This window comes from Lepidochelys kempii, chromosome 11 (assembly GCF_965140265.1).
Source record: "Lepidochelys kempii isolate rLepKem1 chromosome 11, rLepKem1.hap2, whole genome shotgun sequence".
Taxonomy (NCBI): Eukaryota; Metazoa; Chordata; order Testudines; family Cheloniidae; genus Lepidochelys; species Lepidochelys kempii.
In genome coordinates this window covers 31,907,328-31,921,731 of record NC_133266.1, presented here as the reverse complement: position 1 = coordinate 31,921,731, position 14,404 = coordinate 31,907,328, and the positions used below count along the sequence as shown (strand labels likewise).

General features: G+C 37.2%; 1 protein-coding gene across 1 annotated transcript in view; it reads right to left on the bottom strand.

Moving 5' to 3' along the window:
- PKP4 (plakophilin 4) overlaps positions 1-14,404 on the bottom strand; it is a 242,515-nt gene that overhangs the window by 64,596 nt on the left and 163,515 nt on the right. Inside the window, exon 10 of the mRNA XM_073305536.1 lies at positions 9,816-9,944. Coding sequence (XP_073161637.1) covers positions 9,816-9,944 — 129 coding nt within the window. The remainder of the gene's footprint in view (positions 1-9,815; positions 9,945-14,404) is intronic.

Below are 14,404 nucleotides of genomic sequence, written 5' to 3'. Positions count from 1 at the left end.
ACAATTCCATTTTACACACGAGAAATTAAATGAAAAAGATCATCCTGAGCTCAAACACAGAACAGTAAAATACCTGGAGGAAATGGTACAGAACACAGAAAATTAATCTCAGATGGGGATGTCAGAGGCTATCTTTCACTCCAATTTACAAGGAGAGGAATTTACAAGGTTCTAAGTGAAATCAATTGCTGTCCACGAAGAAGAGCATTTTGTGACCTCATACAGTACAATAAATACTGCTGCTTCTTGTTATTTTCAATACTCTTTGAGGAGTATTGAAATTTACAAGAAGTTCAGGGCTCTCAAATCACACAAGTTAGCACATCACAGGAGGTGCTTAGCAACTTGCATGATTTGGATCTTTATCTCTACTGACAGATACAAGAAAAATAAAGTGCCGTCATCAAACAGAGTATTTTATCCACATAAGTCAGTTGCTTGCTGATATTTAAGTGTACATTTTTGGTACTTCTGGGTTCTGTTTCCAGGCTTTGCCACAGCCTTGCTTAGATGAGCCCAGGGTAAGTCACTTAATTTATCTGTTTCACTAATACTTTTAATGAATGTAAAGACACAATGAGATTATTGAAAGAAAAGTGCTATATAAATTAACAAACACAAACCAAATTTAGTGACAGCTAAGATTTCATCAGGACTCATCCACCCACCTAAATGGTTGAAAGCATGAAAATAAGAAGTCAAGGCAAATATCTCCAATACTCCTTACCACCTTCACATCACCTATGACACTGTTGATAACAGACTCCAGTTTGCTCTGCTGCATTAAACCTTGATGATGACCACATGTTCTCTCATATCAACAGATCAACACATCTGACTGTCACAGATGTCACATCTCTATTGTCACTGGCCATTGTCGGAAGACAGGGTACTGGGCTAGATGGACCTTTGGTCTGACCCAGTATAGCTGTTCTTATGTTTACATAGCCCATTCATTTGGAAAGTTATTCTGCTTTAACATTGCTGTGGTTGTCAGTAAGCTTTTTCATGACAGAGTGAGTTGGATGAAGTGAGATATCTATTGCATTCCAGTATGTGTTGGAGATGGAGGTGAATGCTTCATGGAGTGTATTAGCAATTGTGTTGGAGGCAACATGGACATGACAAGGAACCCAGGAGACATTTAGTTTATTTCAGCACTTTCAAGGATTTGGATAGGTGGGCTGGGTCCCTAGTGCAATCCTGCCTTTAACAAACAGAAAAACATGTTTAGTCAATTTCCCTATTCCATCAAGCACTGTAAACTAAAACTCCCCAAGAGGCACTGCACCATGACATGGAAATGCAGTTTAATGTTGAAAGTACTCAAGGCTAAACTTTTTCTAGTTGAACTGACCCCTCACCCTCCTTTTTTGTGCAAAATCAAAATTATCCTGTGGAAAATTGACATTTTGCAGAAACTACATTTTCTGTCAATAAATAATTCTCATGTAAAATTCCTAACCAACTGTTGTCAAGATCACAACCTTATTTTTAGCAATAACAACCTGTCAGCTGCAGAGAACTTCTATGAGTAAATTTGTGTCACCATTCACTTCCTGAAAGATAGACTCAGACTCAGACTTTAAGGCTAGAAGGGACCATCATGATGATCTAGTCTGACCTCCTGCACATTGCAGGCCACAGAACCTCACTCACCCACCCTTGTAATAAACCCATAACCTTTGGCTGAGTTATTGGAGTCCTCAAATCGTGATTTAAAGACTTCAAGTTACAGAGAATCTACCATTTACACTAGTTTAAAACTGCATGTGACTTGTGGCCCATTCTGCAAAAGAAGGCAAAAAAACACCTTGGTCTCTGCTAATCTGACCCAGGAAAAATTCCTTCTCGACCCCAAAAAAGGATAATCAGTTAGACTCTGAGCATGTGGGCAAGACCCACTAGCCAGACACCCGGGAAAGAATTCTCTGTAGTAACTCAGAGCCCTCTCCATCTAGTGTTCCTCACTGGCTTTTGGAGATACTTGCTATTAGCAGTCGAATATTGGCTACATGCCATTGTAGGAAATCATGACATGCCCTCCATAAACTTATCAAACTCAGCCTTGAAGCCAGGTAGGTTTTTTGCCTCCACTATTCCCCTTGGAAGGCTGTTCCAGAACTTCACTCCTCGGATGGTTAGAAACTAGGGCCTGTTGATTCATTAAAGTTGACTCACACGATTAACTAAAAAAAATTAATCGTGTTTAATCAGAGTTTTAATCGCACTGTTAAACAACAGAATACCAATTGAAATTTATTAAATATTTTGGATGATTTTGTACATTTTTGAATATATTTATTTTAGTTACAACACAGAATACAAAGTGCTCACTTTATATATTTTTGATTACAAATATTTGTACTGTAAAAATAATAAACAAAAGAAATAGTATTCTTCAATTCACCTAATGCACTCAAGTGCAATCTCTATTGTGAAAGTGCAATTTACAAATATAGATTTGTTTTGTTACATAACTGCACTCCAAAACAGAATAATGTAAAACTTTAGAACCTACAAGTCCACTTAGTCCTACTTCTTATTCAGCCAATCACTAAAACAAACAAGTGTGTTTACATTTACAGGAGATAATGCTGCCCGCTTCCTATTTACAATGTCACCTGAAAGTTAGAACAGGCTTTTGCATGACACTTTTGTAGCTGGCATTGCAAGGTATTTACGTGCCAGATATGCTAAACATTTGTGTGCCCCCTCATGCTTCGGCCACCATTCCAGAGAACATGCTTCCATGCTGATGACGCTCGTTAAAAAAATGCATTAAATAAATTTGTGACTGAACTCCGTGGAGGAGAATTGTATGTCTCCTGCTCTGTTCTACCCACATTCTGCCATATATTTCATGTTATAGCAGTCTCAGATGTTGACCCAGCACATGCTGTTCATTTTAAAAACACCTACATCACAGATTTGACAAAACTCAAAGGTACCAATGTGAGATTTCTAAAGATAGCTACAGCACACGGGGTCTGAGAGGGTTAGAAGTTAAAAGAGCAACACTCCAACATGGAAACTACAGAACCCAAACAACCAAAAAAGAAAATCAACTTTCTGCTGGTGGCATCTGACTCAGATGATGAAAATAAACATGAGTCAGTCCCCACTACTTTGGACTGTTATCAAGCAAAACCCATCATCAGCATGGATGCATGTCTTCTGGAATGGTGGCTGAAGCATGAAGGGACATATGAATCTTTAGCACATTGGGCACGTAAATATCTTGTGATGCTGGCTACAACGGTGCCAGTGAATGTCCATTCTCACATTCAGGTGACACTGTAAACAAGAAGCGGGTAGAATTATCTCCTGCAAATGTAAACAAACTTGTTTGTCTGAGCGACTGGCTAAACAACAAGTAGGACTGAGTGTATTTATAGGCTCTAAAGTTTTCCATAGTTTTATTTTTGAATGCAGTTATTTTTTGTACATGATTATACATTTGTAAGTTCAACTTTCATGATAAAGAGATTGCACTACAGTACTTGCACTAGGGGAACTGAAAAATAGTATTCTTTTATCATTTTTACAGTGCAAATATTTTTAATAAAAATAAATATAAAGTGAGCACTCTATACTTTGTATTCTGTGTTGTAATTGAAATCAATATATTTGAAAATGTAGAAAACACCCACAAATATTTAAATAAATGGTATTTTATTATTGTTTAACAGTGTGATTAATCGCACAATTAATCGCACAGCCCTATTACAAACCTTTGTCTAATTTCAAGCCCAAACTTATTGATGAAGTTTATATCCATTTGTTCTGTGTCAACATTGGTGCTTAACTTAAATAATTTAACTCCCACCCCTCCCTGGTACTTATCCCTCTGATGTATTGGTAGAAAGCAGTCCTATCTTCCCTCAACCTTCTTTTGGCTAAACAAACCAAGCTTTTCTAAGTCTCCTCTCATAAGATAAGTTTTTTATTCCTCTGATCGTCCTTGTAGCCCTCCTCTGTGCCCATTCCAGTTTGAATTCATATTTCTTAAACATGGGAGACCAGAACTGCACATGGTATTCCAGATGAGGTCTCACCAGTGCCTTATATAATGGTACTAATACTTCCTTGTCTCTACTGGAAATACCTCACCTGATGCATCCTTGGACTGCATTAGTCTTTTTCACAGCTGCATCACACTGGCGGCTCAGAGTCATCCTGTGATCAACCAATATACCTAAAGTCTTTCTTCTCCTCTGTCACTTCCAACTGATACGTCCCAGGCTTATAGCAAAAATTCTTGTTAGTCCCTAAGTGTATGACCTTGCACTTTTCACTATTAAATTTCATCCTATTTCTATCACTCCAGTTTTCAAGGTCATCCAGATCTTCTTGAATGATATTCCGGTCCTTCTCCGTATTTGTAATACCTCCCAACTTTGTGTCATCTGCAAATTTTATCAACCCTCTCCCACTTTTTATACCAAGGTCATTAAATGTTAAATAAGATAGGTCCCATGACTAATCCCTGAGGAACTTGACTTGTAACCTCCCTCCAGCCTGACAGTTCACCTTTCAGTATGACCTGTTGTAGTCTCCCCTTTAACTGGTTCCTTATCCACCATTCAATTCTCATATTAATCCCCATCTTCTTCAATTTAACTAATTTCCCATGTGGAACTGTATCAAATTCCTTACTGAAATCCAGGCAGATTAGCTCTACTGCATTTCCTTTGTCAAAAAAGTCAGTTATCTTCTCAAAGAAGATCAGGTTGGTCACTGTCTACCTTTTGTAAAACCATATTTATTTTATCCCAAATACCATTTACCTCTATGTCCTTAACTACTTTCTCTTTCAAAATTTGTTCCAAGACCTAGTATACAACTGAGGTCAAACTAACAGTCCTGTAGTTTCCTGGATCACTTTTCTCCCCTCTCTCAAAAAAAGGTATTAGAGTAGCAATTCTCCAGTCACAGGGTATGACCCCTAATTTTACAGATTCAATAAATATCCTTGCTATTGGGCTTGCAATTTTATTTGCCAGTTCCTTCAATATTCTTGGATGGAGATTATCTGGGGCCCCCGAGTTAGTCCCGTTAAGATGACTTCCACCTTGGATGTGCTAATTCTTACTTCCATATCGCCATTTCCATTAGCCACTCTACCACTATCCCAACATTCCTCATTACCTTCATTAGAAACTGAGGAAAAAAAATTGTTTAGGTGTTGGGCCATTCCTAGATTATCTTTAATCTCCACCCCATCCTCAGTGTTTAGTAGTCCCACTTCTTCTTTCCTTGTTTTCTTTTTTATGTATATGACTAAAGAACCTTTTACTATTGGTTTTAAATCTCCTTTGCAAGGTCCAACTCTGCTTGGCTTTTGGCAGTTCTCACTTTATCCCTACACTTTCTGACCTCCAAGAGGTAGCTTTCTTTGCTGATCCCTCCCATCTTCCATTCCTTGTAGGCTTTCTGCTTTCTCTTAATAACATGTTTAAGATGCTTGCTCATCCAGCTTGGTGTGCAACCTTTCCCTATGAATTTTTCCCCTTTGTTTGGGTTGCAGGCTTCTGATAGCTTCTGCAACTTTGATTGAAAGTAATTCCATGCATCCTCCACATTTAGATCCTTGAATTCTTCAGTCCAGTCCACTCCCTTCCCTAACTAATTCCCTTAATTTTTTTAAAAGTTTGCCCTTTTGAAATCAAGGTCCCTAATTGCAGATCTATTTTTGTTTATCCTTTCATTTAGTTTAAACTGAATTAGCTCATGATTACTCTCCTACAACCAGCTCTTCTATGAGGTCTTCATTACTCACCAATACCAAATCTAAAATGGTATTGCTTCTTGTTGGTTCAGTGACTATTTGGTGAAGAAATCTGTTTGCTATCACATCCAGGAAAATCTGGGTTCTACTATTAATAGCAGCACTTGTCCTCCAATCAATATCTGGGAAGCTAAAGTCTCCCATAATCACACAATTTCCGGTACCATTTATTTAATTAAAAACATTCAAGAAGTCTCTATCTATACCCAAATCAGATCCTGGGGGTCTGCACCATACCCCAAGCATTATTCCAGGGGAACCTCTAGTAGCTTTCTTCCCCTAAGTGATTTTGACCCAAACAGACTATTTTATCTATTCCCTCACTTCTAATTTCTTTACAGTCTACATCATTATTAATATACAATGCTACTCGATCACTTTACCTTTATTTCTGTCTTTTCTGAACAGCATATATTCTTCAATACCTGTACTCCAGTCTACTACTATTCTACTATGTTTTGTTATCCCTATAACAGCTTGTTTCACTTCCTGTACCAATAGTTTTAGTTCCTTGATTTTGTTACCCAGGCTGCTTGTACTGGTATAAAAACATCATAGTTGTTTCTGCTTGGCTTCACCCAGATTCTGGTACATTCATTCCACTGCCACGGTCACATACCAGACTGTTAGCTTCATTGGTATTGTCATTATCTTTCCTCTGGATGTCCATTCTCCTACCCATTGCTGTTCCTTTCTCCATTGCTGTATTCTCTCTTTCTGGATTTTCCTCCTGGTCACGTTAGAATTAGGCGTGGAGATTACATGAGCATCTTCCAGCCATCTCCCTTGAGTTCCTAGTTTAAAGTTCTTTTAATCAGTTGAGCCAACCTCCATCCCAGAAACCTATTTCCCTCCCTATTCAGGTGGAGTCCATCACATGAGAACAGTCCTCTGTTCATGAATGCCTCCCAGTGATAGAACACCCCAAAGCCCTCCTTATAGCATGGATGCCTGAGCCATCTGTTGATCATCATAATCTTGTCTCACCTTAGTTCTCCTCCTATAGGGACAGACAGAATCCCATTGAAGATCACCTGAGCCTCCATTTCTTTAAGCATCTTCCCCAGCCTGGCATAGTCTCCCCTGATGCATTCCAGCAAGAATCTAGCAGTATCACTTGTTTCCACATGAAGGACCATCAGTGGATTCTTTCCTGCTCCCATTAGGATTCTCTTCAGCTTCAAGTCCTACTGGCAGACCACACACTCTTCTGGATCAGCTCTGGTGACAGGCCTCTCTGTTCTTTTTAGTAGGGAGTCACCAATCATGTAGACCTGCCTCTTCCTGGTGTTTGTGTGATTCTTTGACCTACCTCTTGTTCTTTCTAACTGTAAGTCCTCATCTTTTGTTCTCCCATGCAATCTTCTGTGAGTCATCTTGTATCTTCCTGAAAGATGCTACAAGATCTCCCGAACTTCTGGAAATTTAAGAAAGGCAGGAGCAACTGCAGTAACAGGATGAATACCTCAATCCACCAGCAGGCCTGACTACTATGTTGACTCTTCCCTGACAGTCAGGGCCAGCATTAAATGACAAAAATTATGATTTTTGCTAACGCATGATTGAAGTAGTGTCAATATTTAATACACTGGCCCAACTTATACTCTGCCATTGTAAATTATAACTTATTCCAAAATGCCTTGAACCACCACCTCTACTGAAAATATTGCATAAACCCACACTAACGCAGTGTGGTTCCACTTCAAACAAGCTTATGAATCTGCTACTGTCTGAGTTAATGACCATCATCCTTTAGCTCAGAAAGTAGAGGATCATGTTTTTAAATCCTCAGGTCCATGGTTCAGTCCCCTGTAGATGATCTGATTAGGGATGCATTACATATCATCTAGCCATGAGAGGGGGACAAGAAGCCACACTGTGTCAGCCTGGGTTATAAACTCCTCATGCCAGTGATGCTTGTTCTGAGCCTCAGGTAGTTTGCAGAAATTCAAATCTTCATGTGAGTCTGCCAGAATTAAACCTAGGATTCATGAAGCTAAAATTTTGAACCTCTTGTGCTTTGGCTGAGGGATTAAGTAAGGTCTGTTAACTTGGAGGCAGTAGCAGACTCGAACTTGTATATATGGTGCAGACATTTTGTGTAAGCGTGGGTTACACTCTGCTCCTATCTGGGGAAGCTTGTCCCATGCTTCAGGTGTCCATAGCTGTTCATTCCACATATGTAGCTCCCTGAAGAGTGAATCTGGAATCTCTGGATCTGAAAGAACAAACTACTGATGCTTTAACTGAAGTACTAGATCCAGGAGAATAAAGGGAGGAGCAAACTCATAAGCTACTACTTATGGTGTAGCCCTCAGGACAAATCCATACAGTGTTAGGATGAGTTACAACTGCATCTTCTGAAGTCCTTTGGTGATTTGTTAAGCAGTATATCTGATACACCACACTATTTTAAACTTTTTATCATTGTGTGGACATAGCTCCTATGCTACCATACCTTATATCCTTAGTAACACCGTATCAACATAACTTATATTAACATTTAAAACAGTAACTTTTTCCATATTAACTAATTAACTCCATTAAAAAATATTGCAACTTTTATCAAACATTCTTCCCAACTGGTCATTGCGAAGAATCACACACGCTTAATTTCATATCTTGGACTACCATAGTATGTTTTCAAAAGGGGTCAGAAGAAACCATTAGACACTGGACATTCTTTTTTGTCACACAGTGCATTTCAAAATAGCAATATCTAACCTGTTTTTTTTTAAATAATGTCAAGCATTTAATGAACAACAATGAGCACTTAAAATTGGTTTTCTAACTCCAAACAAGAGATTGTATAGAACGTTTTCATCTCTTAAAATGAAAATCTAGGAGCAAATTTAACTATGAGAGTGCAAGTGCTCCACCATAACATGAAGTATTATTATTGATAATAAAACACTAAAAATTGTTGAGTGAAGGGAGATCAAGGATCTCTACTAAAAGAGAGAATAGGACAAAAAAAAAGGAAATACCAGATGTGCTCCCATATAATTTGCTGGTTGGGTTATTAGCTCCATCTCCATTTTTTCACCTAAATATTTTAAAATAAATAACACTGCATAAAAGGAATGGTGAATAAGATGCACATGTGAGATGCGTATGACATAACAGATTCCTTCAACAATTGATATTTATTACTGCTGTATGAAAGGAATAAAACGATGGCCAATAGCCCTTATATGTACAAAGTTGATATAAATTCTAGACATTAACTATGTTCTTCCATTTACCTATATCTTCCCACCATATCACACTTGATAAACTCTGTCCATAGCTCCATAAATATTCAAGGTTGTTTTGATTAGTGCTTCACTGTACACCACAACTTTTGCTTAAAATGCTTGCATCAAAAAGAGTGGAAGGCCTATGTAGATTTTTTTTGGAACCCCTTAATCATCAGTAGTAGTTCTTTAAATGCTGATTTCATTAAGCCTACGTTTAAGAAATAATATAAGATTTGACATCAGGTTAAATACTAATAATACAATTTTGCTGGATTACCCTCTTTCAATGATTTGCACTTGATATTAAGAGAGAAGTGATAATATATCTAGAATTCTCAGAATTAACATGCCTCTAGTACAAACACATGCTTAAAAGCATCTAGACCAGGGGTTCTCACACTGGCGGTTGGGACCCCTCAGGGGGTTGTAAGATTATTACACGGGGGGGTCACAAGCTGTCAGCCTCCACCCTAAACCCTGCTTTGCCTCCAGCATTTATAACGGTATTATATATATATATATATATATATATATATATATATATATATATATATATATATATATATATATATATATATAAATAAAGAAGTGTTTTTAGTTTATAAGAGGTGGGTGGCACTCAGAGGCTTGCTATGTGAAAGGGGTCACCAGTACTGAAGTTTGAGAACCACTGATCTAGATCCAAATGTTACAGTCACCTTTTGTGATCAAAATAAAAGGGAAAAGTGTACTTGCTCTTTGTTTGCAGTTCTTTACGAAACAGAAAAAAGAAATCAACACTGTACCTCAATTTTTACTTTGTTATCTCCAAAGCACAGGTGCTGAAGGTAGGCTGCTGCATTTGCTTGAACTGATGGGAACTGGTGCTGAAGCATGTGAATGACTTCAGGCAATTCTGGATCCCGCCATGCAAACTCCCTTCATTAGATAAACAAATTCAAGGGAAGGTGTTAGTTTATACATATGTTTTACTTCCTATAGTTACTGGAGAGTCTTAGCAGTTTTCTAAAATATTTGCTGCCCTGAAGTATCAAAAGTAAAAGAGCAAACTAAATGTGTGGAAATGGTTCATTATTCCATTCCACCTTTCAGTTTTCCTATCAGTGGAGAAGCCTTTATATTCTTTATTCATCACAGCAAAACCATTATAAATGTCCATACTGCCTTCCTCAGTTAGATTGCTACTACAGATTGTATAGTTAGAGTGAAATATATGTACTTTAACTCTACTTACTGAATCACTGAAATCTATGTAAACCTCCTTAGCTTTAAAAAGAGAGTGGGGGAGGAAAGGAGAGGATGACCCATATGAAGATACCTAGTTCTTATTAATTTATTTCAGCAGAGGACAGGTGTAACTGAGAACATTCTTTTTCTGAACATTTAACACATTTTTACTGTTTTATAGTCAATCATACTTGGATAAAAACAGGACTGATACAAGTGGCATTGTCAACCATATCAAAATAAAGTACCACAAGGCTGTAGCAGGTTGAAATGTCCAGTGACTGTGGACTTATAACTTGTTTTATTGTAACTGTTTCACCAAGGACACAGTTATTTTAGGTAGCCAAAAATCTGGCAAGTCATTAGACACAACCATGACATTTATAGCTTTAGGAACTGATTCAGTGATATTTGTTGGGCTATTTTCTCTTTCTAAAGAATTTTAAACAAAATAGTACAGAGAGCTTACTCTTGCTGAAAATCCAAACAAGTGAAGCAACTAAAGTTCCAAGAACAGAATGATCATGTTGTTCCAAAGTAATCCTTTCAAGCAGTTAAGACTCAGAATGTGACATATAATTCTATCAATTTGGTTGTTGACCTTCTAAATATCCTCTTTTAAAAGACACAAATTATGTAAGTTTGGGCTCAAATTTTAAATATTGCCTATATTAAGAAAGATGTGAACAAAAGCTAATAATAATTTATATTTTAATTGCTATTTTATATTTCAAATTTCAATGGAAACAGTTGTTTGGATTCAAACATTTTCCGGCAGTAGAGGTTGCAGCAGTATGGTAGTACATATGAACCAGCAGTTAAAACGGACTAAACACAAGGTAAAACTGTTTCATTGTGAAAGCAAATTATAATGCAGAAAGCAAAGAAATAGTTCTAGCGGTGAAAAGTAAATTAGATTTTTTAAAGGTCTGTTTTAATAATAAAAGGATTTATTATTAACAATGGTATGGAATTTTAGGAGTGCTTTTTTTTGTAGGTTCTACACAAAACAGTAATACTGCACTTCTATTGGCTCACCAGTAGTACTTAGCAAACAAACACTATTCCTAGAGCTACACTTATTCTTGCTGACATCATTAAGACAAGACTACAAGTGAGCCAGTTAAATTAAATGAACTGTCTCCATTAGAAACACAAGAACTATATCAAGATTCCCCAAATGGAAAAAATGACAAAACTGATGGAAAAAGATATTTCATTTTCAAGATTTAGGGATGTGATTGAGTATACTAACCCCACACTGAGTCAACAAGGGTTAATGAGCTACAGTGGGCCCACTCAGCCCTGCCCTGCTATACCTGCACTTACTGTCAGATAATGATGGGCCAGTTAAAAAGGGAAGAGGACAGCCCAGTAGGTGCACTGACCAGGGAGAACAGGACCAGACCGGAACCTCCACAGAGACTCCTGACTGTCAGAGCCCTCTGGAAGAAGATAAGCCTGACACAGGCCTATTGCTTTTGGTTTTGTGACTATTCATTTTCTTTACTACAAAAAGACTATTGGGCTGTCTGTGCTGCCTCGGATAGCCCTGAGGGGCCTAATGCGACTGTTGCAGGGAAACCCTGTCCAGTCGGGATGTCAGGAACTACGTCAATCAACTCTGTGGACTTTTGATCATACTTGAGTTTGCCCTGTAGTTTGTTCCCCAAGAACCAGCGGTCACACAGGAGCCTTCCAAACAATGGAGTGTAACATAAACCATGTTTGTTAGTCTCTTTTAAAAACAGAGGTGTCTAAAACTTGTCAACCTTGCCATTGTAGACTGACTATAACAGAGCAGATTTTTGGTTGTCCTCATGTTTAAATGGAGACAGGCCCATGGATTCTACAGGATTCAATTTAAAATGCTCCATTTTAAATGGATTTTATAGAAGAACCAAAAGTGTGAAAGGTGTTTTAAAGACAGAGAGGGAATCTGGTAGCTGCCTCAATTACCTCACAATCCAAGGGCCAGATAATAATTTCCAGAGGTCACAATAGACACAAACTGTACTGTAAAGCTCTCTTGGCTTTATCTAGCCACGTCTGATAACCTTTAAAATGAAACAAGTGGCTGTATGATGATAAAGATGTCATCCCTAGCTGTTGGAGTAACATGCACGTGCTGTTAATGTCTCTTTAAAACATTTTAAAGTCAGTTAGTGAATATTACAATTTTTATTAAAAAAAATCGAGATCAGGCATTGGAGATAACAAACAAATCAGGTGCATTTCTTGTTTTAATGATGAAACAATGAAGATGGGACTGACTACACTCAAGGCAGTTTTATCTGTACCTACACACCTAATTGTTCACAAATATAAAGTAGGGTAGGCTACAATTTTTTTCAGAAGCATCGTTAACAGTGGGTGATAGTCTGTGAATAATGTCAAATATTGGACATAACAGAATAAATTTTCTTCAGTCCAGAGTCATAATAAGCAACTATTGTTGACTAAACTGCAAGAACAGAATCATGAAGAACCAGAGGAGTAATTCTGAAAATAGTATATTTCTTAAAAATAAAGAGAGTTTAGCATAATTTTTAAAGAGTTTCTTTAATATGGTTCTGAAACTCAGTCTGTGGGCTGCACTTTCAATAAGTGTGGTTGCTTCTACAATATATATTATATATACATTACTATAAAATGTTTTACAGGGCACATTTCAGATAATCAAACTAGTCATAATAGTTTAAAAACCATCAGACTATGAAATTATCATATTATACATAACATATTACAAAAACATGAAATTCTTGATTTAGAGAATCAAGAGGTTAATATTAGTTCTTTCTAACTAGATCTTCAATTGAATGCTCTCATTACTTTATATTTTATGGAATATTTATAATGCTGTTAAATTGCTAACAGTCAAGATACTACAGCATAGCAAATTTTAAGACATAAAACCTAACTTGTGCAATACTTTTTACCTTAAGAGGGGTCTGGCTGTCACAGGGAAAGACAAGATCTGGATAATGGATAAGAGATGGGAATTTTATACAGCATAAGAATTCTTCTTATGTTTCCCAAAGCATTTATTGCTCAGTGTACTGTAGCTCAGACTCCATTTTATATTTTGAATAATACAGTGTTACAAGGCCATGGAGAAAGATGGTAATTAGCTTCCTATGAATACTGTGTCTACAACTTGTACAACAAATATACTAATGAGACAAAGAAAAAGATTTCTCACAGTCTCCCTCTTTTGTTCTAATATACAGATTAGAGAATAATGCATACCATTTCTTTATTTTCACCAAAATGAGACTATGGGCTTGTCTACTCTTTGAAATTTACCAATATAATTATTCTGGAATAGCTATTTCAGTAAACTTCCAAGTGTAGACAAGCCCTTTGTCTTTCTGATACTTCTGAAGACCTGGTTCAGTCACCTTTACTCTGAAGAAACAGTACCTTACTCCTCAAATAGATCTTTTAAATCAGTGATACTCAGACCTCAGTGGTTCAGAAGCCAAATTAGCAATCACCATTACCCAAAAGAGCCACAGCAGTGTGAATTCATTGTTTCATTTACTATCTTATAGCTATACCTCTTCATTTACTATTTTATAGCTATAACTATATATTATTCTCACAGCAAAATGACTGACCAAGTATTCTACAATTGGTTAATAACATAGTAAAAGCATCCTGATTGGTTAATAATTAAATCACACAGAGTTTTAATATCATGTGCTGCAAAGAGCTGCAGCAGACACATCAAAGAGCCACTTGCCCTCATAAAGAGTCACTTTTCTGAGTACAACTGTTGTAAATCAATATTTAGTATGTGGATCAAGCTAATGGGCTACATGTTAAAAATGCACCAGTGGCTAGATATCACAAACATGGCTTGTTAAAGTCTGTAGCACTATTAAGTTGACCCAAAGAAGTGGTCTGAAAGTTTACTAATAGGGACCAAATTCTGTTTGTTCTATCATGCAAGTAGGCCCATTACTGTCTACAGGACTACTTGAATAAGTAACGCCAGAAAAGCGGTCTCCATTTCCACTGTAAATGCATTTGTGCTCTGTTAATAGGAAGCAACTTTTTTCTATCTTTGCAAAATGGGACACTTCTTCTGAAGATTTCCACGGAGTGTCCCGTGTAACGAAAGCTGTTCATAAACAGAATGATC